This window comes from Emiliania huxleyi (assembly GCF_000372725.1).
Source record: "Emiliania huxleyi CCMP1516 chromosome Unknown EMIHUscaffold_16, whole genome shotgun sequence".
NCBI classification, from domain to species: Eukaryota; Haptophyta; order Isochrysidales; family Noelaerhabdaceae; genus Emiliania; species Emiliania huxleyi.
In genome coordinates, this window is record NW_005200982.1 from 668,582 (window position 1) to 690,561 (window position 21,980).

General features: G+C 64.1%; 3 protein-coding genes across 4 annotated transcripts; 2 read left to right on the plus strand and 1 right to left on the minus strand.

Annotated features, from left to right (window-relative positions):
• Positions 1-329: 329 nt before the first annotated feature.
• On the minus strand, positions 330-3,567 carry EMIHUDRAFT_352448 (hypothetical protein). Its single transcript, XM_005785581.1, has 15 exons — positions 3,547-3,567; positions 3,383-3,448; positions 3,043-3,241; positions 2,551-2,799; positions 2,397-2,480; positions 2,220-2,270; positions 2,069-2,147; positions 1,927-1,998; positions 1,712-1,752; positions 1,558-1,632; positions 1,469-1,487; positions 1,303-1,397; positions 836-1,038; positions 668-746; positions 330-604 (listed from the first exon to the last, which is right to left on the minus strand). The coding sequence occupies exons 4-15, from the start codon at positions 2,617-2,619 to the stop codon at positions 485-487; spliced, it is 987 nt and encodes a 328-aa protein (XP_005785638.1). The 5' UTR covers positions 2,620-2,799; positions 3,043-3,241; positions 3,383-3,448; positions 3,547-3,567; the 3' UTR covers positions 330-484.
• Positions 3,568-5,175: 1,608 nt separating this feature from the next.
• On the plus strand, positions 5,176-7,932 carry EMIHUDRAFT_434096. Of its 2 annotated transcripts, XM_005785660.1 has the most exons (11): positions 5,176-5,206; positions 5,343-5,394; positions 5,475-5,649; positions 5,720-5,826; positions 5,942-6,046; positions 6,263-6,319; positions 6,396-6,546; positions 6,615-6,665; positions 6,800-6,961; positions 7,093-7,342; positions 7,540-7,932. In XM_005785660.1, the coding sequence occupies exons 3-11, from the start codon at positions 5,493-5,495 to the stop codon at positions 7,784-7,786; spliced, it is 1,287 nt and encodes a 428-aa protein (XP_005785717.1). In that variant the 5' UTR covers positions 5,176-5,206; positions 5,343-5,394; positions 5,475-5,492; the 3' UTR covers positions 7,787-7,932. The 2 variants fall into 2 exon arrangements, with proteins under 2 accessions (XP_005785717.1, XP_005785718.1); XM_005785661.1 differs by having other exon boundaries at positions 5,202-5,394; positions 6,396-6,547; positions 6,616-6,665.
• A 4,907-nt stretch (positions 7,933-12,839) lies between these two features.
• On the plus strand, positions 12,840-16,926 carry EMIHUDRAFT_98901 (hypothetical protein; the record flags this gene model as incomplete). Its single annotated transcript, XM_005785582.1, has 4 exons — positions 12,840-13,477; positions 13,818-13,900; positions 14,437-14,962; positions 15,594-16,926. The coding sequence occupies 4 exons, from the start codon at positions 12,840-12,842 to the stop codon at positions 16,924-16,926; spliced, it is 2,580 nt and encodes an 859-aa protein (XP_005785639.1).
• Positions 16,927-21,980: the final 5,054 nt, after the last annotated feature.

Genomic DNA, 21,980 nt, shown 5'->3' on the forward strand with positions numbered 1-21,980 from the left:
GTGTGTGTAGCACCGCTGCCAATGACTGCCGGCGACGCCACACTGACAGTGAGATGGAACTCGCACCCCAGTCCGCAGTCCGATAAGGATCAACAGGAAAGCTGAACCCTGGGCTTAGACAGAACGGGCGTGGCAGGCTCCAGGGGAGGCCACGCTCTACCCGGGGCGCTAAGGAGGGAAATCGAAACTGTTGGGCGTCCATCGACAAAGGATACCCAATAATGACACATTATCAATCCCCCTGGCCCCCCCGAGCGCGCCGAGGACCGAACCTTGGGCTTGGCACGTAGAGCGCACGGGTCATCTCGGAGTGGCCCGTGGCCGCGATGAGTCATGAGATGAAGACTTCGGCGTAACGGCGAGACGAGCTATCGTCATCAGAAGTTCAGAACATCATGACTACTCCGCGGAAAGGGGATCACGCTCCGCGACCGCGTACTATTGGTCCAACGCGTAGCGCACAAAACCAAAAGCTCACGCCATGTCACGGCCTCGGGTCGCCCTCAGGGAGGGCGCCCAGGAAAGCGTGCTGCCGCTGGAGAGAGAGGGGCGGGCCGGCCCCCTCGGAGGAGCTCGGCCCAAGATCGGGCGCGACGGCGGTCGCCTATTCAGAGCAAAAGCGCGTGAAAGAACCTACTCGGGTCGGATGGCGGCGGTGACGCGTCGCCTCGATCCAGGAAATGCGCGCGTCCGAGCCCGCGCTGCCGCGGTAGTTGGGTAGCTCGCCCGCCGACTCATGTCTCAACCTGAAGGCGTGTTTCGTGCTGGTGTGTGTGAAGCACGTGCGTGGTCGCGATGGGGTGGTGATTGTGCGGAAGGCAAGGGCGAGGCGCACCGGCCGTACTCCTCCAAATCCATACTCTCCTGGTGCCCTATTGTCTGCCCGCCCGTGGGCACCACGAAGCCGGCGCTGCCGCCCGCGCCGGTGGCGGCGGCGACAGCGGCAGCGGCGGCGACCGAAGTGCGGTACGGCGTGCGATAGTCGGGCAAATCGCTGATCACTCCCTTGCGTTTGAACTCGGGGATGCGCATGTTCTCCTGGGGGGGGGGGGGGGGGGGAGGCTTGAGAGCAGCTTGAGGGGCGACAACTGTAGGTCCGTTGGGATCACAGTCGGAACAAACAGCAGCCGGGGAAGTGCGGAAATGTGCGGGCGGAAGCGACGGAACGGCCGCGGAGGCGACGGAACGGCCACTAGTGGCGGAGGCGAGGGCAGCGGGGCGGTGGTGGAGATGTAAGCGATGGCGACGGCGGCGGGCTCGGGAGTGGCGGTGAGCGGAGGCAATGGTGGTGAGAAACGGCACCTGCCCGAACGAGACGGCGCGCCTCTTGCGCAGCCACGGGTGGGACAGGATATCGGTTATGGTGAAACGCTTCGTCGGGTTGAGCGAGAGCATGCCTACGCCGAGGCTGGCTGAGGCTCCCATCGCTTGCGCGAGGGTGGGGTGGGTGGAGAGCGTAGGCACACGCCGTCGATTAGGTGGACCGCCTAACGCACGATGAACCGAGACAAGTTGAGATGAGCCCGAGATGGCCCCACCGTCGATTGGGGTAGCGGCCTCTGCGGAGAGCGGGCATTCGCGGTTGTAGAAGCTGAAGACGGTGCGCGTAAGCGAATGGCCCTGGATGACGGCCTAAGATTGCGCGTACCCCCGAATAGGTGAGGATGTGCTTTCTGGATCCGCCAAAACGAGCGCGGGTGTGTCTCGAAACCTTGCACACGCGCACGAATCGCCAATCCTGCGTTGTCGCGCCTGCGCCGGGCGGGTGAAACACCGCTGTCATCATGGCTCTGATATTTGCCCTTGTCGTGGAAAGGGGCACCTCGACGGGTCGCAACTGCTGCTGCTAGCGCGGAAGAGTCACAATCCGACAGCGGCAGAGCGGGCCAAGCCTGGGCTCAACGATATCTCTGCGATAGCACGCGCCGTCCAGCGGGAAGAAACCGGCGAGACAGCCGAACAAGCAAATGCCGCACGACCAAATGTCAGTTGCCGCGCCTATGGGGAGTTCTCGAGAAGCTCGGGGCTCGGAACAAATGCCGCACGATTCCGTGGTCCGTCGCCGCGCCGTCGTAGCCGCGACCGACGAGCACGTCAGGTGCGGCGTACGACTTTGAGCCACAAATCTCCTTGAGCTGCTCGCGCACCTATATAATTTGAGGCTCCCGAGAGAGTTTGGGGGAGGTGCGCCTTTGAGCCGCTCTCGTTGAACGCCGCACAATCTTGCCGCGCTCGCGCCGAAAGAGGTGGGCGAGGCCAAAGTCGCAGACCTGAGTGCAGAGCTGCAGGAGTGTGCGGCTGCGTGGAGCCGCGGGAGTGTGAGCCACAGCAATGTGTTGTGGAGCCGCTTGGGAATAGTGCGGGTGGAGCCGCAGAGTGTGCAAACGCGTGGAGGCCTTGCAGTCGTCGGCGTGATTAAGCAGCACATTCTCGAGCTTGAGGTCGCGGTGTATGACGCCCTGGTCGTGCATGTACTGCACCTGCGGCACGAGGCATGGACAGGACATGGACATGCCGTCGACGACGCCGTTGTGCATGGTGTGCACGCACCGCCGACATCAGCTGCGCAAAGTAGCACCGCCCGTCCTCCTCGGTGAGCGAGCCTGGAGATGGGCGCATCGTGGACGTGTCGCGGACGTGTCGCTGTGCGTCCGTCCTCGACTGTGCATGGCGCTGGGCAAGCGATGACCAGGCGTTAGGCGGAGCCCATGTGGCGAGGAGCCGGCAGGGGGCGTCGGAGGTGGGGGGGGTGGCGTTGCGTGAGCGGGCCTTGCTGCAGCACACGCGAAAAGAGCTCGCCTGTGTGTGGAGGAGGGCGGAAGGAATGCCAACAATGCACGCCCCGTGATGCTGCGTGGCTGACTACCCGGCGGTGAGGGCAGCTTGGGGCGGAGGGCATGCCGCGTCTGCACGGGCGCTGCCGCTCGGGCGTTGCAAAAAGGCGTCGGGGGTTGGAGGTGGAGACATGGGCCGGCGGAGAAAAGAGCGTAGCGAGTGGTGTGGGCGACACTGCGCGATAGGTGTCTCGGAAGTGTCTCGCGCCGTGCGCCGCCAACTCCATAAAGATGACGCAGTCGCCGCGGGAGACGGCCTCAAAGCCGCGGAGGCCGACGATGTGCGGGTGCTTGAGCATCTCGAGCAGCCCCACTTCGTGCTGCACGGCCTCCTTGCGCATTTTCCGCGCATCCACCAGCTTTGCCGCCACCCGCTCGCCGCTCTTGGAGTCGCGCGCGGCGACGACCTGCAGCGGAGGAGAATGCAGGTCGAGTGAGGCGTGGGTGGCGGTGGCGTTGCGACGGCGAAAAAAACTGAGGGGAGAAGCTGCGGTGAGGGCGAGCTGACGGCGGCCGTCAGCTGACAGCGATGGAGAGGGGGCAACAACCTTGCCGTAGCCGCCTGAGCCGAGGAGCTCCTCGGTGGCGATCTCGAAGCGCCCAACCTTGATCATCTGCGGACGGTGGGAGCCCGGACCCGGTTGGTGCGAGGGCAGTCCCGCTTTCGCATCGGCGGATACAGGAAGGGGGGCGGGGGGCGGCGGCGGCGCGCTTGGCAAAGCCGAGGACAGGGCGGTGCGGAGAGAGCGTTGCAAAATTCTTTTCTGTGTGCCCTTGTATTAGGTGTATTGTTGGCAAATCAAGACACAGAGCTCACACGTCGCTGAAGGACGGGTAGTCGTCGATCATGCGGGGGGAGGGGGAGTCGGCGAGCAGCAGGGAGGGGAAATGCCTGAGAGGGCGGGGAGGGAGGCGTGAGGCGCGAGGTGAGGGGCGTGGGGTGGGGCGTGCGTGGGTTGCGCGGCGTGAGGCGCAGGGCGTGAGGCGGAAGGGCGCGGGGGCAAGGAGTTGTGTGTGTGTGTGTGTGTGTGTGTGTTGGGTGTGTTGGTTGTTTGTGCGAGGGCAGGGCAGGGCAGGGCGGCGGCGAGCGGCGAGCGCTGACAGGTCGCACGTCGCTCCTTTGACGCCGACGTGACTCACCCGTACAGAGCGCATCATAACACAGTCTCGACGCGCTCGGTACGACGCCTGCGACCCGTCTCGGGTCAGGTGGCACGACGCTCATCGCGCCTACCAGCGCTGCCGTGCAGGTTGCCACGACGAGGTCGAGCACGCTTCAAGGACCGGCACGCCCCCCCCCTTGGGTGCACATGTCATGTGCATGTCCCTAAATCCCATCTCGTCTCAGTACTCATCTTCTTCTCTGTTTGACCGTTTTATTTGTTTATTTATTTACTCCTGTCCTTGAAAGGTCCCCCATGCCAGTTTCGGGGGGCAAACCCTGCCCGGCCCCTAGAGCCCCAGGTAAGGTCCAGGTGTGGCCTAGGGCATCAGAAGGGACCAAGAGGAGTCCAGTCTGAGCCATAGAGCCCATGTCTTTGCCCCCGAAGGTCGCGTTCAAACGCCCGGAACGGCCGTTACAGTGGTGTCCGGCCGGCGCGATCACCGAGCTGTGACGCTCAGGGAAGCCCAATGAGGTGCTGGTTTCTTTGGCCAGGGCTGGCCTACGGCCCGTGCTGGATCAGCTGAGCAAGGTTTGGGGAGAATCCTATATTGGGATCTTCAGATATTTTTACGGATGCCCGAAATCATCCGTTTTTGCCCAATTTTCTTGAGAGAGATTTCTTGTGTGTGGGTTTGTGCATTGTGGTGGTACTTACTCTCCTTCCACAGCTTCTCCATCCTAAGACCTTACAGTCTCCTTTTTACGTCAACCTCTTCAAAAGTCTCTCACAGCTGGCACGAGCCACGACAAGGGCGTGGTCCGTGGACTGGCGGAAGCCCGATACGGCACATTTGATAAAAAGAATTTAAACAAAACAACTCTCTCTCACTGCAGACAGGCTCGACACAGGTGCGGACTGAAAAGAAAAACAAGCCGAGTTGTGTGCGCGCCGTGCTGTCTGTGTGTCGCTCGTGCGTGTCGTAATCATCTGTCTAGCGTCCACCCATACCGCGTTGGTGTCCAGTCCGAGCCTGCCTGGCTGTTCTTCACCTTCCTACCTAACCTAACTAACCTAGTGCCAGTGCGCGCCAGTCCCGTATAAATAAATAAAACGGACATGCCATGAAACGAGGGGTGGGAGAAGGACAGGGTCCCCACCTGCACGAGCAGGATCTCGGAAGGACGATCGGCGCCAGCCGGCACGTCAAATTTTTTTCCGCACCCTGCAAACTCCTGCGCGCCGCCACAGAGAGCTCAAGGCACAAGGGTGGCTCTCCGCGCCAGCCCCCCCCCAACCCAACCGCCGCAACATCGCCCCCGTGCCGCGTTACCGTCCCGCCGCGCCCGAACAGACGGCTCGTCGCCAATAGGCTTCGCAGCCGACCCCTTTGCTGCGCTCTCAGGTCCAGTCACTGCTCTCGGGCGCAAGGATTTCCACAAGCCTGCCTGGAGCAGGCGCGTCGCCGCTCGCGACTGCGTGCGTGTGGCTGCGCCTCTCTCTCTCTCAGCGCCGCGCGCGCCTGTCCCGCTTGCAGGCCGCACCAGCGGCCAAGATGACGGCGTCTGCGGTTTTTATCCTCGACATGAAGGGCAAGGTGATAATCTCTCGCAACTACAGAGGGGACGTGCCGATGAACTGCGTCGAACGCTTCAGTGGGCACGTGCTGGAGGCGGAGGCCAATGACGAGCGCCCAGTGTGGCTCGAGCACGGTGCGTCGCCACCGCATTTCCCTGCCGCAGCGGCTGCGCTTTTGCTGAGCCGCCACGCTCTCTCCCACAGGCACAACCTACATCTACATAAAGTACAACAACCTGTACATTATGGCGGTGACGCAGCGCAACTCCAACGCCGCGATGATCCTCCTCTTCCTCTACCGCCTCGTCGAGGCGCGCGGCCGCTGCTCCATTGCCCTGGCCAGCGCCGCAGCTGCGCTGGGGCGTCTCTGCGCGGCGCGCCGTGTGGGACGGCGCAGCCTCACGCCCCCCCTTTTTTGCGCGGCAGGTCTTCAAGGACTACTTCAAGGAGCTGGAGGAGGAGTCGATCCGCGACAATTTCGTCATTACCTACGAGCTGATGGACGAGATGATGGACTTTGGCTACCCGCAGGCGCGACTCGTCCCAGACACTTCCCAGAAACGCGCGAGGTTTTTGCCAGATGGACGAGAGGTGGTGGCCACACCTGCGGTCGATCGGTCGGTCTTACACACGTCCCTGTGGTGCGCGACGGGCCACGCGCACACGAAACAGACTCGCGCGTCTCACACGCCGAGACTCTTTGGCCACGGCCAACCTGCCCCGCAACCCATTGGCTTCCCCCCACAGGTTTCAGAGCCAAAGATTCTGCGCGAGTACATCACGCAGGAGGCGCACAAGCTCGAGGCGCGCTGCACCCGCCGCATCAGACGTCGGCAACTTGCCTGGCCGCCGCACCTGATCGGCGCGCGCCTCTCGGCAGGTGGTCAAGCCGCCGATGGCTGTGACCAACGCGGTCTCGTGGCGTTCCGAGGGCATCAAGCACCGCAAGAACGAGATCTTCCTCGACGTGGTCGAGCGGCTCAACTTGCTGGTTGCCGCCAACGGCACGCTGCTGCGGAGCGAGATCCTCGGCGCGCTCACGTACTCGTCGATGCGCCTGTCCGCACTCGTCCATGACAATCCACGACGTGTCGCATAGGCTCGCTCAAAATGCGCTCCTACCTGTCCGGCATGCCTGAGCTCAAGCTCGGTGCGAGAGACCCGCGCGACGCGCCGAGAGTTATCTGAGAGTTGTCCCAGGGTTGCCTGCCGGAGCTCAAGCTTGGGCGAAACACGACCACGAACCGCCACGAACCGCCCACGACGCGCCCACGACGTGGGCAGGCCTCAACGACAAGCTGCTCTTCGAGGCGACCGGCCGGCGGACGGGCGGGCGCGGGCTCTCCAAGGGCAAGGCGGTCGAGATGGAGGACATTAAGTTCCACCAGTGCGTCCGGCTCGCGCGCTTCGAGAACGACCGCACGATCTCCTTCATCCCGCCCGATGGTCCGTTTGAGCCGAGACGCATCCTAGACGCGCCCGTGAGACATCCGAGAGCGCGAAGCACCACGGACACAACGGCGGGCACCCGAGAGCCAACGGTTGAGCCCCCCCCCCCCCCCCCGCCGCGCGCGCAGGCGAGTTCGAGCTGATGAGCTATCGGCTCAACACGCAGGTCAAGCCGCTCATCTGGATCGAGGCGGTCGTGGAGCCGCACTCGCACTCGCGGATCGAGTACATGATCAAGGCCAAGTCGCAGTTTAAGCAGCGCTCGACGGCTAACAATGTCGAGATCGTCGTGCCCGTCCCCGCCGACGCCGACACGCCCTCCTTCAAGACGTCGATTGGCACCGTCAAGTACGCGCCGGAGCGCGACGCGATTGTGTGGTGACCGACTAGCCGAGATTCGCCGAAAGATTCGCCGAGATGAGGCGCCAGAGCGCGACGCGAGTGGGTGTGTGGGGGGTCCACCCCCCGTGGGGTCCACCCCCCTCGAGGCCGCCCCCGCCCAATGCACCTCCTTGCGTTCCCACGCGGCCGCCGCCTCCTTGCGTTCCACATGCCCCCGCGCCGCGCACCCGCAGGAGCATAAAGCAGTTCCACGGCGGCAAGGAGTACCTGATGCGCGCGCACTTTGGGCTACCGTCGGTCTCCAACGAGGAGGAGAAGAAGGACAAGCCGCCGATCACCGTCAAGTTCGAGATTCCGTACTTTACCGTTTCGGGGATCCAGGTGCGATACCTGAAGATCATCGAGAAATCGGGCTACCAGGCGCTGCCGTGGGTGCGCTACATCACGCAAAACGGAGACTACCAGCTGCGAATGGGCTGACCGGCCGCGTGATGGTCGCGCGCAGACCCGCCGGACTGCGGCGCGTCTCGCAGCAGCGTGGCGACAGCGAGGATCGCTTTGTAAGGGCGCGCGCCGCAGCGGCGCGCGTATTTTTATCGACCTCTTTATCTCCTCTCTTTTCTAGCAGCCTTGGGGGCTGGGGCTGTTCCGTGTTCGCGGTGGTGGGTGGGCCCCCCGGCCCCCGCTGCCGGTGCCGCTCAACCGCGACCGCGGCGCACCGAGACGCGACATACGCGAGAGCCGCAGCAAAACTGTTAACTGACCCTAGGGCGATTCCTGCTCGGGGCTATAACGGAACTGATCGTGAAAACTCTCGATACGAATTGGTTTCGTTGCGGAGCATAAAGAGTGAGACGGGCGAGCTTCAAACTCAGTGAGACGGGCTGGTTTATCAAGCGTAAATTCTAGGATGGGCTAGCCGCAATCTCCCATCCTTCGCTGGTCGTGGCGGTCCGCTGCACGAGGGCCGCCCTTATCACCGGCCCGCCGCACACCAACCTTTTGAGCTTCCGTGGCGCCCCCTTTTCTGCCCGGGCTCGGCGCGACTCCGGCCCCCACTCCTCGCGTGTGACGCTCGCAGAGGATTGTCCACCGTCCTCCCATATCTCCACTTCGCACCATCCGCCCGCGCCTCTTTCCCTCACCGTTGCGAGGCTCGGCGCTCCGGTCTCATCTTGCGTTGTTGCCCTGAGCTCTCCGGTTTCCATCCATTCGAAGACCGGCGCCTCACCTTGTGTGGGTGCGACCCATCGCCTGCCCTGCCCGTCATCATTCATGCATGTCCATGCATTTCCAGGCAGCTCGCTCGTCCGCACGCATTCCTGCCAATCTATTGGGCGAGGGCGATTGAGAACGGCGCCTCGGAGGGTGGCTAGCCACGCCTCTGGCAGGCTTTCAATTAATCGGCTGTAGTTAAGATTCCGTAATGGCGTAAATTATACTGCGCTCATGTTACAAACTACGGGCAGGCCGGCAGCGCCCGCACTATTCAAACGGGAAGGTTTCCTCCCTTCCACGCCGCCCCGGCCTCGTCCTCCTCCGCCCCGCTCTCCGTCGCCGAGGCCCTGACAGCAACGCGATGGCCCGATGCGCCGATGCGCTCGGCTCTCCATGCTCTGTGCCTCACCGCGTCGCGGCGGAGGCGGCGAGCGCCTCGTGTGCCAGCGGCCCCCGCGGCCGCCGCCACCACGAATCATCTGGTCCGAGTCCGGAGTGAGCGCATTGCCAAACTCGTAGCACGCGAAGTACTCGCCCTTCTTCCGCTTGAACGTCACCTCCATCCGGCAGAGCGCCTCAAAGTCGCAATCGGTCACCACACGCGCACCGCCCGCCTCGCCAGCATCCCCCAGCAGCTCTTCCATAGCGATGCACAGGTCGCCCATCTGCAGCGGCGGCAGCTCGTGCCAGTGGCTGTCCGTGTCAGTCAAGTCGTTGCCGTCGTTCATCGCCATCCCCGGCCGGCATCCCGTGCCCCTCGCCAACACGTAGTCCTCGTCTTCCATTTGCGGCGGGCGCCCGGCAGCCAGCGGCAGCCGGCGGCAGCCAGCTGCAGCCAGCGGCAGCGGACGCAGTGCCACGGCACTCCGACTGGTCGGCTCTGAGCTCTGTGCCAAATTCGCCGCCCTCGTCCCGCCAACTCGTACCCCCCCCCCCCCCCCAAAATCTTCTGCACTCACTTTTTAGATACATAAATAGGAGATACACATGTACGAGCCCGCCTAGGTGGGCGAGCAGGCGAAACCAAACACGAGCGCGCGCAGCTCGCCTTGAAGTACATAATTGTCATGGAGAAGTACGAGGAGGGGCTCGTGGAGTCGCTCAGGTTCGACACCGTCCTGCGCACCCTCGCGACGTTGGAAGCCGAAAAGAGGCGCTTTGGCGTCGACACGAGCGGGCGCTTTCCTAGCTGGCGCAACGTGCCGCCGCTCTGTATCTTCGCGCCAGAACAGGTGGCGGCGCTGCAGGCGACGATCGACTACTACTTGCCCTCGCCTGCTGCTGCCGCCGAGCAGCCCGAGGCGGCGCGCGGCGAAAACGACGGAGAGGGGTCCGAGGCATCGCACCCGCAGTCTGGCGGCTCGGCCGGCGGCGGCTCGGCCGGCGGCGGCTCGGCCGGCGGCTCGCGACGATGGCGCACTTGCTTAGCGGCGCCTGCCTGGGGAATAGGGAGCAGGCCAGATGGTTCCTCAGAGTAGCGCGAGCGCAGACGGGGACGGCGATCAGCAAAGTAGCCCAGGCGGCACCCGACTCCAAGGATACGCTGAAGACGCTGAGGATAGCGCATGTCGCTGCGCTGAAGGGCTCACGCTACTGTATAGGGTGCTGGATGAGGACGGGTACGATGCACTAGCCCCAGCCGTCGGGGGGGTGTTGCCGGCGCTGGTAGATGATCTCTCGGAGAAGAGCTGGAGGGACCTTGGCGCCGGGGTCACGAGGAACTTGCAAGTCGTGGCCGAGGCGGCGACGGGCGCGGTGCAGAGGTGGATCCAGCTCAATGATGAGGCTACGGCGCGCATAATGAAGAGAGAGGAACACATCGAGTGGCTGAGGAAGCTCTTCACTGGGTGGAAAGAGGCTCGGCCGGCCTTGAGGGAGTCGCAGAGGAGGGATAACGCAGGCAACGCAGGGACGGGCCAACAGCCAGTGGGACGAACGAGGGCCGCGACGGCGGCTCAAGCGGGAGGGAGCGGAGACGGTGGGCAGAGAGCGAAGTGGGTGAGACTGATGATGCTCCTTCGACTTAGGGAGCGGTTCAGATGCTGGGCGGGCTTCAGGCTGGTGCTCACGCGAAAAGGAATCGACGCGATGTGCAAAGCATACAAGAAGGGGAGAAGGAAGAGGAGAGACGCCGGTGAACTATCTCAGCCGGCCCCGGCCGGGACGGGGCCTACAGAGAGCCACCCCCCCGGACGCAAGCTCTGTGTGGCTCCTGGGGCGTCCGCCGGGATCCCCCTATATTGCTGCCACACTCCCGCGAGTGTTGGGCCGTGCCCGCAGGCCGCCTTGGCGTGCCTCTTCGAGGCTGCTGAGTGCCTCCTTGCTGCCGAGCGCCCACCCACCCCGCCGCCACCGCCGCTGCGCGTAAGCTTGGGCTTGGCGAGGGACGAGTGGGATGGTCACGAGCCCTTCAACGAGGACGTGCATGCATGCGTACACGGCGCGTGAGGATGCGTACGAGTACATCGACAGCGACGAGCGGGAGGAGCGGCGGGGTGATAGAATCTTGGCCCGTCGTTGGGCAGCATACGCGTACCCTTAGTTAGCAGCGGCTCTGATGAGTAGGAAATGATCCTCAAGAAATAGTCCATTGTACCCATGCGGAGCCTTTTGACCGCGCAAGATAAAAGGGTGGCTAAGGGCTCTGCCCGCAAGGCGCCCGCGTCGCAGACGCGGTACCATTGACAAATCTGCGATATACCCCCACACGAGCAAATAGCAAAATCCGAATACCGTGCACGAATCCGGCGATGTGGGACCCAAGCCTTCAGCTGGTGCCAAGACGTAAAGTTGAAAGCAGAACGTCCGCCAAATCCGTGCTTTCGGAGCAACTGAGGGAAAGCTCCTGATCGAGCCCAGCGTGCCCGCGGCCGCCTCCCGCGCAGCACCGCCGCTGCGGAATCGGATCGAGCCCATGGAGGAGGAGGGCGCAGTCGGCCAGCGCAGCAGGCGGAGTCCCTCCCCGCGCCGGAGCCCCCCTGCAGTCGAGGGAGTCCTCGTTGGCGATGAAGGTGGCGACATCGAATCGCGGCCGACACACGTCACGGGAGGAATGGGCGATGAGCGGGAACGATGCGCGCTACGACGCCGACTCCGCCGTGCTCGTGGCCGCAGAAAGCCGCGCTCCAGGAGCACGCCAAGATGCAATGGCTCGCTTGCTTCGATTCAGCTCTCTCGGCAGCAGAAGTGGGGCTGGAGCGGGTGGGGGTGGATGCCGATTGAGGGGGAGCGTCTCCAGCTGCGCCCTGTGGCAGCTGCGCCCTGTGGCAGCTAGTCGAGGGACTTGGTAGTTGTGACCCCCCTGAGTGAGGACAGGAGAGAGAGAGCGTTTTGTGGTGTTGGTGTACGCAATAACGGGACAGGGTGGTTGTTCTCTATATCTCCTCTTCTAGCTCTTAGCATGAGCTGCGCCCGGTGTCCGACCCCTTTTGCGCAGCAACACCTTAAACTTTTAGGCCCTCCAAATTCGGGTCGGAGCGTAGCGGAGTGGGCCCCGAGTTTGAAAAGGGCGACGGACGCTTGCGTCCTAGCCTCCAACAACGCCTCCCCGGCGCAGAGGGGCCCCCGGAGGGAGATGCACAACCGCTCCACGCCACGCCGCTTGCGGCGGTCCTCTTCCCAGCTCCGCTGAGGGCCCGTGCGTTATATTTGACGAGAGCAAAAGAATTTAAACAAAACAACTCTGTCTCACAGCAAAAGAAGGCGAGCTCTTTCGTTCCAGGAGGCGGCGACACCCCGCGTCCGTATTCCTGGTTTTCGCCCGCCGCCCCACCGAGCGCCGAGATCGATGGACAAGACTGAGACTGACACGGCAGCATCCATTCTCCTGAAGCTTTCTGCCTTGCCCCAGGCAAGGCGCCCTGTGCCATGCAGTGATGACCAGGATGCATGTGACGACAATTATCTGGACCGTATCCTTGCACTAGGGGGGAATGGGCGGTCGGCGTCGGGGTAGATAGAAGAGGCAGGGCGTACGGGGTAGTCGTCACACCCTCCTGCCTCACAAGGGCGGGGCTGTCCCGGAAAGTGAGAAACGCCGGGCAGCGTGACGCACAACTTTACCCTCCCACCCATACGTGTTTGCGGCTCCTCCTTCGTTCGCTGTCCGATCTCCTCATCTCTTTCCCACCTAGGCGGGGCGGGGGCGGGGGGGCGGCGGGCGCGGGTGCGGGGTGCGGTGCGGTGCGTGCAATCGTGTGTTTGGCGTCATGTGTGTGGTGTGCCTTCCCTTGTTCCTACTACGAGAGGGCCCGGCTCGAAAATCTTTTCATGCCAACCCGGAGAAGGTCAGTGCGAAGGGCAACAAGTCACTCGCATGGACGACACGTCGTCACATCGCCCGCTGGGCGCGCAGATCGGCAAGCTCTCGTGCGGCACGCAGCGCTGGATGAGCACGCCCTCCTCGGCGTCGGCGTCGTGGGCGAGCGCAAGCAGCGCCGCAACCAGTGCTGGCGCCGACGCGTGGAAGCAGGCCTCGTCGTTCTTCGTGCGCAAGTCGGACGAGCGACTGCCGCTGCTGGCCGACCTGGAGGCGGGCTCCCTCGGCTCCGTCGCAATGCGAGTAATGGGGCGAGGCGGGATGGGCCCGCCCGCATCGCGGCTGCAGTATTGGTGCCGCTGCTGGTGCCTGCCTGCCCTCTCATATCGGCAGCGCATCGTCGGTGCAGCCTTTTGCTTCGTATCGGGCCTGCTGATGCTCGGCTCCTCGCTCCTCTCGCTCACCTCGCTGCTCCTCGGTAGCCCGGGCCCGTTTGCAGTGAAATACACACTGGGGAACCTGCTCTCGATTTGCGCGATCGGCTTCCTTGTCGGATGGGGCAATATGTGCCGCTTGATGTGCTCGAGGGAGAGGCGGGTCGCGTCGCTCATCTACCTCCTCTCGCTGTGCGGCACGCTGCTCGCCGTGCTGCGGCTGCAGTCACAGCTACTAGTCACGTTTGCTGTGCTCGTCCAGTTCGCCGAACTTAGATGCTGTGGGCTCAGATGCGTGTTAGTCGCTTGGGGGCCGCCACGCAGCCGCCTGCGTACGCCGTACTCTGGCAACACGCGCCTTCCGCCCTCACCGCCCCGCCCCGCGTTCCTCAACGCGCACAGGCTCGGGGCGCTCGCTTGGAGCGGCGCCTCGTATTTACCCTTTGGCCAGCGCACGCTCCGCCTCTGCTTCAAGTCGGTCCGAGCCCCCCACCCTCAGCCCCACTCCCAGCCCCACGGCCTCCCCACCCCTCCCTTCTCCTTCGCCCCTCCCGCCCACTCTCCTCCCGCGCTCCCTCCTCTCCCTCCCCTCTGCTCGCAGGGCTTCCGCCTGCTGCCGTTCTGAGCACGTGAAAACTCCTGTGGCGGAGGGCCAAAGGCATGCCGCATACGAGCGTGTGGAATGTGCGCCTGTCTTTCCGAGCGTATCATCTCTCCTCTCTGACCTTCCTTTCTTTTGACCAGCTACGGGGGCTATCGGTAGATTGCGCACCCTCTTCCTCGACCGTGGGGGGGGTGCGCGGTCGCAGGGCCATAACACGGGTCTCCGAGGGCGTACGGCAGCACTCCGGGTTTCCCTCAGCGGCGGAATTTTTCCCTCGCGCTTCCTTGGGCCCCCCTAGCAGCAGACCGCACCCCCTCTACTCGGAGCTAAAGAATACTCTCCTAGTGATTTGGACGGACGGATACACCCCCCCTTTATGCCTGACCCGAGGGCGTACTCTCTAGACACAGCACAAGACTCCACACGTGGGGCAGCCGACGCGGGCCGTTGAACACTAAATTAGATGGGCGAAAACTCGACACACAAACATACGCCCGGCGCGCGTCCCCTGCACCACTTTGAACGCGAGCTCGCCATTTGGCGTGCCCAACGCGTATTCATACTCGCGCCCGCCCTGACGTCCGTGGCCCTTGCGAGCGAGAGCTACATCGTCGAGGCCTCCCCCTTGCCCTCGCCGCCTCCACCGTCAGCCTCGCGGCCACCGCCTGCCGTCTCCCCCTACCCACGGCCGCCCTCTGCCTCACCCTCACGTCCGCCAACATGGCCTACCGTCTCCCCCTACCCGCGGCCGCCCTCGGCCTCCCCCATCCCGCCGCCACCCTCACGTCCGCCAATTTGGCCCAACGTGTCTCCGTCACCGCCGCCACCGCCATCTGCACCGCTGCCCTCCCCTCCTCCACCATCCACCTCGCCTTCCCCTCCGCCGCCTTCCGCCTCGCCCTCCCCACCGCCAGCGCCTCCGCCGTCCCCGCCGCCACCCTCACGCCCGCCGATCTGGCCCAACGTCTCTCCGTCACCGCCGCCACCGCCATCGGCGCCGCCACCACCTCCTTCACCCTCGCCGCCGCCCGCGGCGCCGCTACCACCTCCACCGCCTTTGCCACCGCCCTCTCCATCACCGCCCCCGCGCTTGCCGCCGCCCACCTCGCCGCCCACCTCGCCGCCCACTTCGCCGCCACGCGGTCCCCCACCCTGGTCTCCGCCTCCCCGAGTGCCGCCTCCGTCATCGCCACCGCCGCCAGCTCCGCCTCCCCCCTCGCCACCGCCTCCGTCGGGATTGCCACCTCTATCTCCGTTGTCCCCGGCTGCGCCGCCGCCATCGCCACCGCCGCCCTTCGCGCCACCTTCTCTGCCACCCTCTATACCACCGCCCTCAGCCCCGCCCGTAGCGCCTCCACCAGCAGTACCACCACCATCCCCGCTGCCGCCGTCGTTGCCGCCACTCCCGCCGCCACCCACTGCGCCACCCTCGTCCCCGCCGCCCTCGATGCCGCCTCCGTCGCTGCCACCGCCACCTGCTCTGCCTCCCCCCTCGCCACCACCGCCATCGGGGCTGCCACCGCTCTCACCTTCACCTCCAGCTGCGCCGCCGCCGTCACCGTTGCCGTCAGCGCCGCCGCCCTCTGCGCCGCCCTCTGCGCCGCCTCCATCCATCCCACCAACCACGCCTCCGCCCTCTGCACCACCCTTTTCGCCGCCACCCTCGCCACCACCGCAGCCGGCACCACCGCCTCCCTCGCCCCCGCCGCCGTCGGGCCTCCCACCACTCTCACCCTCACCTCCGGCTGTGCCGCCGCCATCTGCGCCTCCTAGACTGCCGCCCGTGTACCCGCCGAGACTGCCGCCCGTGTACCCGCCGACGGTACAAGCCGATCCCGGAGCGCCCCGTATCGGTATCGCCATCGCGGGCTCGGTAGTGGGAGGGCTCGCAGCCCTAGGCCTCGGCATGGCTTGGCACTACCGAGCCAGCTTGAGCAGGCTCGCGCTGCGCAACCGAGGCAGGGAGCCGGTGCCGGTGAGCCGAACGGACACAGAGTTGGAGCTGAGTGAGTTGCGGCGGGCGATGGGAGCGGCGGTGCAGCACAGCGGCCTCGGCCTCGACACCGTACACACGGAGGACTCCTTTACCACGTTGAGGGGAGGCAGGTTCGCGACGGGGGCGCACGAGCTGGTTTTTGGACGGCCGGCGCAGGCTGCGCTGGGCATTAGTCACTATCTACTGGTGCCAGAGGGTCGACTGCACCGTGGTCTCGCCGAGGGCACCGCCGCAATCGCCAGGGAGGTCGCTGCACTGGGGACACCGGCCGCGTGCGAGTGCCTCGAGTATGTGCTGCACGCCGAGGCGGGCTCAAGCGACCTCACCTACCAGGACGGGCTGAAGCGCGACTGCGATGAAGACGGCAACGTGCTCGAGTGCCGGACGATCCGCTTGGCAGCGGAGTACACTGTGGTGGCGGAGGAGCGAGCGCGTGGTAGCGACACGGCGGCCGCGGCGACGATCCAGCAGTCATTTAGGCGGAGGCGTGGCCAAATAGTGAATGGCGTGCTCCCGAGAAGACCGTCCCGGCGAGGGATGCGGCTCGCGGACTTTGTCAACCACCCTTCAGCCCGGCTCGCCAGGCTCACGGAGGCACAAGTGGTTGCGCTGCGACTGTACACCACGGCCGCCTTCTCCGCCATCAACGACCCCATGCGCGACCAAGATCGGTACGAGCGCGGAGAGCCGCACCCGTTGCCGGTGACGGTGGCCAATTTGGGCGAGGCGCTCAGAAAGCTGCGCGCCGTCGAGGCGGATCTACACGCCGGCACGGCCATGCAGCGGTTGTGCCTCTACCGCGGCATGAGAAATGTCACGGCACCGGCCGAGTTCATGGCGCGCGGCGGCACTGAGTTGGCGCCCATGAGCACGACCTCCGACCTCGAGGTCGCCATGCGCTACTCGGCCAGCCGGAGGGCGGTGCTGCTGCGGCTCATCACCGAGTCCTTCTATGAGCGCGGCCCGGACATCTCTTTCGCTTCTGCCTTCCCCGCCGAGGCGGAGTTCCTCTTCCCGCCCCTAACATACCTCCAGCCCACGGGGCACGTAGAAGTCGTCCTCATCGAGGGCTTGCAGTACGAGGTGGTCGATGTCCGCCCTCGGATATGACTTATGAGAGCAACGGCCTTACTTCACTCACTCTTGAGCAGTACCGCATGGTGGCAAGCTACACAACCCGCGTTATGATGATACACAAAGTAAAACTAAGCCGTCTTTCTTCGGAAGTCGATTTTGTGGTTTGCATTTTTCAGATTTTGGGCCTAGCCCGGGCGCGCGGGCGGGCCCAAAATCCGCTAACGCCGGAAACGGGTCACCGCATGTGTGAGACGATACACAACTCCGCGCATACGTCATGATGATATAATATAGAGAGAGAGACCCCACGTACAAACAAAGGAGCTCCATAAATTAAGCCACACAGACTATAGTTTGTGCCTCTGCGCGAGCAGGCCGCGCCACCAGAGTCCGGCCTTTGCGCGGTCGACGCCGGCGCTCCAAGCCTCCGCCTCGGCTTTCATGAAAGCGTTGTGACTCAAGCCGGGCAGGTCAGCGGAGTCGTTGCCCAGCGGATTCTCCAGCATAGCGCCAATGGCGAGCAGCCCCGCGTGCAGAACGGTGAAGCAGAGGACGCGCAGCCAGCCGCAGGCGAAGAGCACGCCAGCAACTCGCGGTCCCGGCTCTTCCGCCAGGCCCGCCTGCCGCCCGAGGACGACGCCCACCGTCAGCGCGTTGACGACGAGCGCCGCCGAAGTGATGATGGAGAGAAGGTGAACGTACGGGTACGACTGCTGCCCGCGTGCGATGGACAGGCAGGTGCCGATGGCAGCCTGCTCACGTGCTCTCTGCTCAGCGCTCAGAGTACTGTACTCGCCTTGCTGTGCCACTCGGCCCCGAGCCGAATCCCTCTTTGCCTTCTCTCCTGCTACCGCCCACCGCACCTGCCCGTCGAGGCTCAGCTGCATGATGGCTGGCATCATCTGATCGGCGTGGGGTACGGGCGTCACGTCGAGCTCGCCCGCTAGCGCGCGCGACCAGAAGAGTGTCATCCATGACCAGATAACAGCGCTCCGCTCGGGGAGCGAGGAGAGCGCCTCAGCCTCCTCGCGAAGCAACAGTCCCGAGTGCACCTGTGATTGCGCGTGCAGCCTGAGCGGGGAGAGGGTCGCTCCGGCGGTGTCAAGGGACTCTAGAAGGCTGCGCCAGGTCGTCGAGCCGCTGGTCATCTCTCGCCTGCTTGCACAGCAGGGCGTGCGACACCGTCCCGAGCCTCTTTACCAGCGCGCGTGCCGCGCAGTCCGCCACCGTCCCAGAGTGGAACCAGCACGCGGCGTGGATGCTGAGCCCATTGACGGCACCAAAGAGCCCATTCAGAGCTTGCTCGCGCAGCGCCCACCACTGGCCAGTTGCAGTGCTAACAAACGGAGCGAGCAAAAACAGCAGCCCGCCGCAGACGATCCCGTTGAGCCCCACGAGCGCTGCGGCAACCTCTGCGCTTATGCGTGGTCCGGCCGCACCAGCCACGATCGCAAGCACGCTGCTGTAGACGAGTTGGCTGCGGACCGAGGCATCACCCAGGACGGTTGCCGAGAGGGTCATCGAGCACAGGGCGCGCCACGGTCCGCGGAGGGCAAAGAGGCGCGCCGAGTCGTACCGGACCACCTTTCGCGGCGCTGAGGACGAGCTGCTCACCTCGAACCAGACGCCCGTGCACTGGTCTCCAATGGACTCTGCGCGAAAGCCGAATTCGGCGCCGAGGTTGGGTTTGCGAGGGAGCAAGCCCCGCCCGCTCTCGGAGTGGGCGGGCCGCGGTCCTGCCGTGAACATGACGCGCCGAGCAGCCTTTCGGAGTGCTTTTCGCAGTGTGCACGCCCTCAGTCAGGCCGGCTGAGTCGGAGCGTTCTGCAGCGACAGCGCGCCGGGTGTACACAAAGGGTGAGGGACGCACGCCTGCGCGCTCGCCGGCTCCACGCGACCTCGGTACTTTCTCAGATCTCACGACCCTCGTCAGGCAACACACAGCCAAATGCGCGAGGCGCGAGGACGCTCCTGGGCCGCGTTTGAACGGTGTGAAAACCTGCTTGCTCGTTCTCAGGGAGGGGCATAGTCCCGTTCACACCCTCACTTAGGCATGAGCGCCCGAAACTTGAACGGCGGGCGCTTGACGAATCCGAGGAGGGGACGGGGGCAGCAACGGCTGCGGCCCCGAGAGTCGAATCGGCAACTCATAGTTCGAACTGGCGACTCATAATGAAACTTGCCGAAATCGCCCTGTGGGGGCGGCAGCGGCGACCGCCCCGGGGGCGGCAGCGGTGACCGCCCCGGGGAATATGTTTAGCGACTCCCACCCCCAAGGAAGTTCTGATAGACATGTCCAGGACTCTGTGGCTGAAGTAGCGTGTGCGTCGAAGCCACAAGAGGGCTGGCTACGTCGGAGAGTTAGGTAGGGGGGTGGGGGTTTCGCGTATTTTGTTTTCTTAATAGTTCTGGGAGCAAACGATTCCACAGCGTACTGGTCGTGAAGAGGCGCGATGGAAATCGTGGGACGCGAGCTGAGCGGCGGCCGGGTGTCAAAGGTCGCGCGCACAGAGGCATGCATCCCCCCTTTAGCTACGGCCTTCTTCGTATTGCAAATAAAAGAATTTATCCAAAACAACTCTCTCTCACAGCAGACAGGCTCGACACAGGTGCGAACTGGCGCGTGCTAGTACTATCACCGGCACACCTAAATAAAAGAACGTGGGGCTCCTCGCCTCTCCAACGCCGCCTCTTCTCCATCGCCATGCTCTCCTTCGCCGCCGCGCTCTCTTCTTTGGCGCCACCGCCGCCGCCGCGGCTGCCTCTGGAGGGCGGGACGCCCAGCTGCCAAAGCCTCGACTTGCCGCCCAAGTCGAGGGCAGTGTTCTCCGTGTTTGGAGGGTCAAACACGCAAGGTGCGAACGCCGTCTCGCTAAACGCCCGCGGCGGTACGAATTACGGCCGCGCCAACCCGTCGTTTGCGAGGCTGCTAGCCGACAGGCTGCGAGACACGCATATTGCAAAGTGGAACGCTGACGGCGGCTCTGGCCCGCTTCTGGCCGGCACGTGCGCCAGCCTATTCATTCCTCCGGACACGCGGCTGGGAACGATCGAGTACCTGCCCAATTTGGGGTACATACATGAGGATCAGGCTGAAGTGGGCTCAATCAAAGCTATGCTGCACATGCTGCACGCGCGCGGCGCGTTCGCCTTTGTCGTCAACATTGTCAGTGGCCGCAAGCGCTTCGAGAATGAGGCACGAGGTTCAAGACAGGCGTCGCAGTGTATCAGGCTGAACTTTAGCGAGAACGTGGTCGGCTGCACAGGCCGAGATCGGCTCTTTGCCTTCCGCGACAAGCTTGCCCTTGCAGCCAACGCCACGGGCGCCCACGTCGTCACCATCGATGCGGACGAGGTGCCACATCTTTTCGGCGCTGACTCCTTTCACCTGAACGCTGAGGGCCACCGGACTGTCTTCAACTCGATTTGGCGAATCTATCGCTCGCTCCCGTGCATGGCTCGTCACGATCGTGCCGCACGCACCCAAATAAGCGAGGAAGCCGGCGTATCGTGCGCGCTCGGCGACGAGCTCGCGCCGCTGGTGGGCGAGGCCGCTGGCTTTGAACGCACCGATCTGCAGCCCGGAAGGGTCGAAAAGGTCGGGTGGGCGGCCAGGCAGCCCAACGCCTCGCTTAAGTTTTGCATCCGGCTGCCGCGCAAGGAGAAGGAGGCGCACGAAGCGGAGCTGAAGAACCGCATCTTTCTGAATTCCAAAGATGCAATGAAGATACCGCTGACGGCAGGCTTCCCTTACCGCATTTCGGTCGGCCTGCAGGCGAGTCATCCCCGCAACCACCCACTGTTTGGCGTTGCCCAAGTCGACTGCACAGGGTCATGCAACTGCATGTGCGCCGACGCGCCGAGGTCTAAGCCGGGCTGCCGGTTCGACACGCTCTCAAACACGTCAGCGGTGACCATCACGACGTACCTCAACCTGAAAGTGTCAGAGGCGGACCCTGCTGTGCCAGCGCTCGCCGCACAGGCAGGGTGCCCCGCAGACGCGTGCGTCTTGCAGGTCAGGAATGCAGCCGACAACCTGAGCGCAGCCAGTGATGGTCACGGCGAGCGCTCAAAGGTGGTCGTCCGCGCGCTCATCGTTGGCCTGAGCGATTTTCGCACGCTGCACATGATGGGCTTGCGCAACGCCGCGATGAACAATGCGCGGCGAGAATAGGAGGCCTGTGAGGCTGAGAGGGCGCTATCTATGCGCCAACAATAGCGCAACTGTTAGGCCCAAAGTTAATGTTAAACAGCTCTAGTCACCGGTGTGCAGTGATGGCGCCAATTACTGGTAAAAGAGTGGTATTTACCACTGATGGACTTATTTGATTCTCCTGGGGAGTGGTATGGTATGAGCAGAGAGTGGTATGGTAAATTACGAAACTCCGTGGAATCAATTTTTCGGGCTCTGAGCCGAGTCTGAGGCTGGTTTGCGGCCAAATTCAGCCAAATTTTGGCAAAATACCGCTTACCGGGGGCATTTTGCCGATTTCTCCGATTTTTGTCAGATTTTGCCTCAGAAGTCGTGGTAAATCTTACCACCGTTTGATTGTTTTGGCCGTAGAGTGTTTGATTGTTCTGGGGGGCTATACCAGTAAATATGGCCATCACTGGACACTGCCGGTGTTGACCGATCGAGCGATCGTGGGGATCGAGGTAGGTGGGTCTGGGGGGCTGGGGGGCCGCGCGCCTGCCCCGAAACTAGGTGTTACCTCACACGGTCTATTGCAGAGACCAGGAGGGCCCACAGCACACACACCAAGAGTACATGTGCTGCACTGGACATCAGAGGGCCAAGGGTTGGATCAAGCAGTGGGAAGGGACTCGAGGTGACGCGCGAGCAGAGACCTACGCCTCCACGCGCTCCACACCGCCGCGCCGATCTTCGCGCGGGCGGCGCGCATGCGCACCCAGGCCGCTCGCGCGCCGTCGCGCAGAGTCGCGCGTTGCTGACGCAAGAGGCCGTGGGCGAGCTGCTCACTTGATCACAGGAGCAGCTGCAGGTGCCGCAGCCTTGTGCTGCCGGAAGTTCTCGAGCCGGCGCGCGCGCGGCTGGCCTTGCCGCCGCGCGCACGCCGCTTTGGCGC

Coding starts and splice junctions, on each gene's coding strand:
- EMIHUDRAFT_434096 (XM_005785660.1), top strand. CDS start 5,493: ATGACGGCGTCTGCGGTTTTTATCCTCGACATGAAGGGCAAGGTGATA. Junction 6,547..6,614: donor GCTGCGGAGCGAGATCCTCG/GCGCGCTCACGT, acceptor CGTGTCGCATAG/GCTCGCTCAAAATGCGCTCC. Junction 6,666..6,799: donor CATGCCTGAGCTCAAGCTCG/GTGCGAGAGACC, acceptor CGACGTGGGCAG/GCCTCAACGACAAGCTGCTC.
- EMIHUDRAFT_352448 (XM_005785581.1), bottom strand. CDS start 2,619: ATGCGCCCATCTCCAGGCTCGCTCACCGAGGAGGACGGGCGGTGCTAC. Junction 1,633..1,711: donor GATTCGTGCGCGTGTGCAAG/GTTTCGAGACAC, acceptor GCGCAATCTTAG/GCCGTCATCCAGGGCCATTC. Junction 605..667: donor CGCGCATTTCCTGGATCGAG/GCGACGCGTCAC, acceptor TGCTCTGAATAG/GCGACCGCCGTCGCGCCCGA.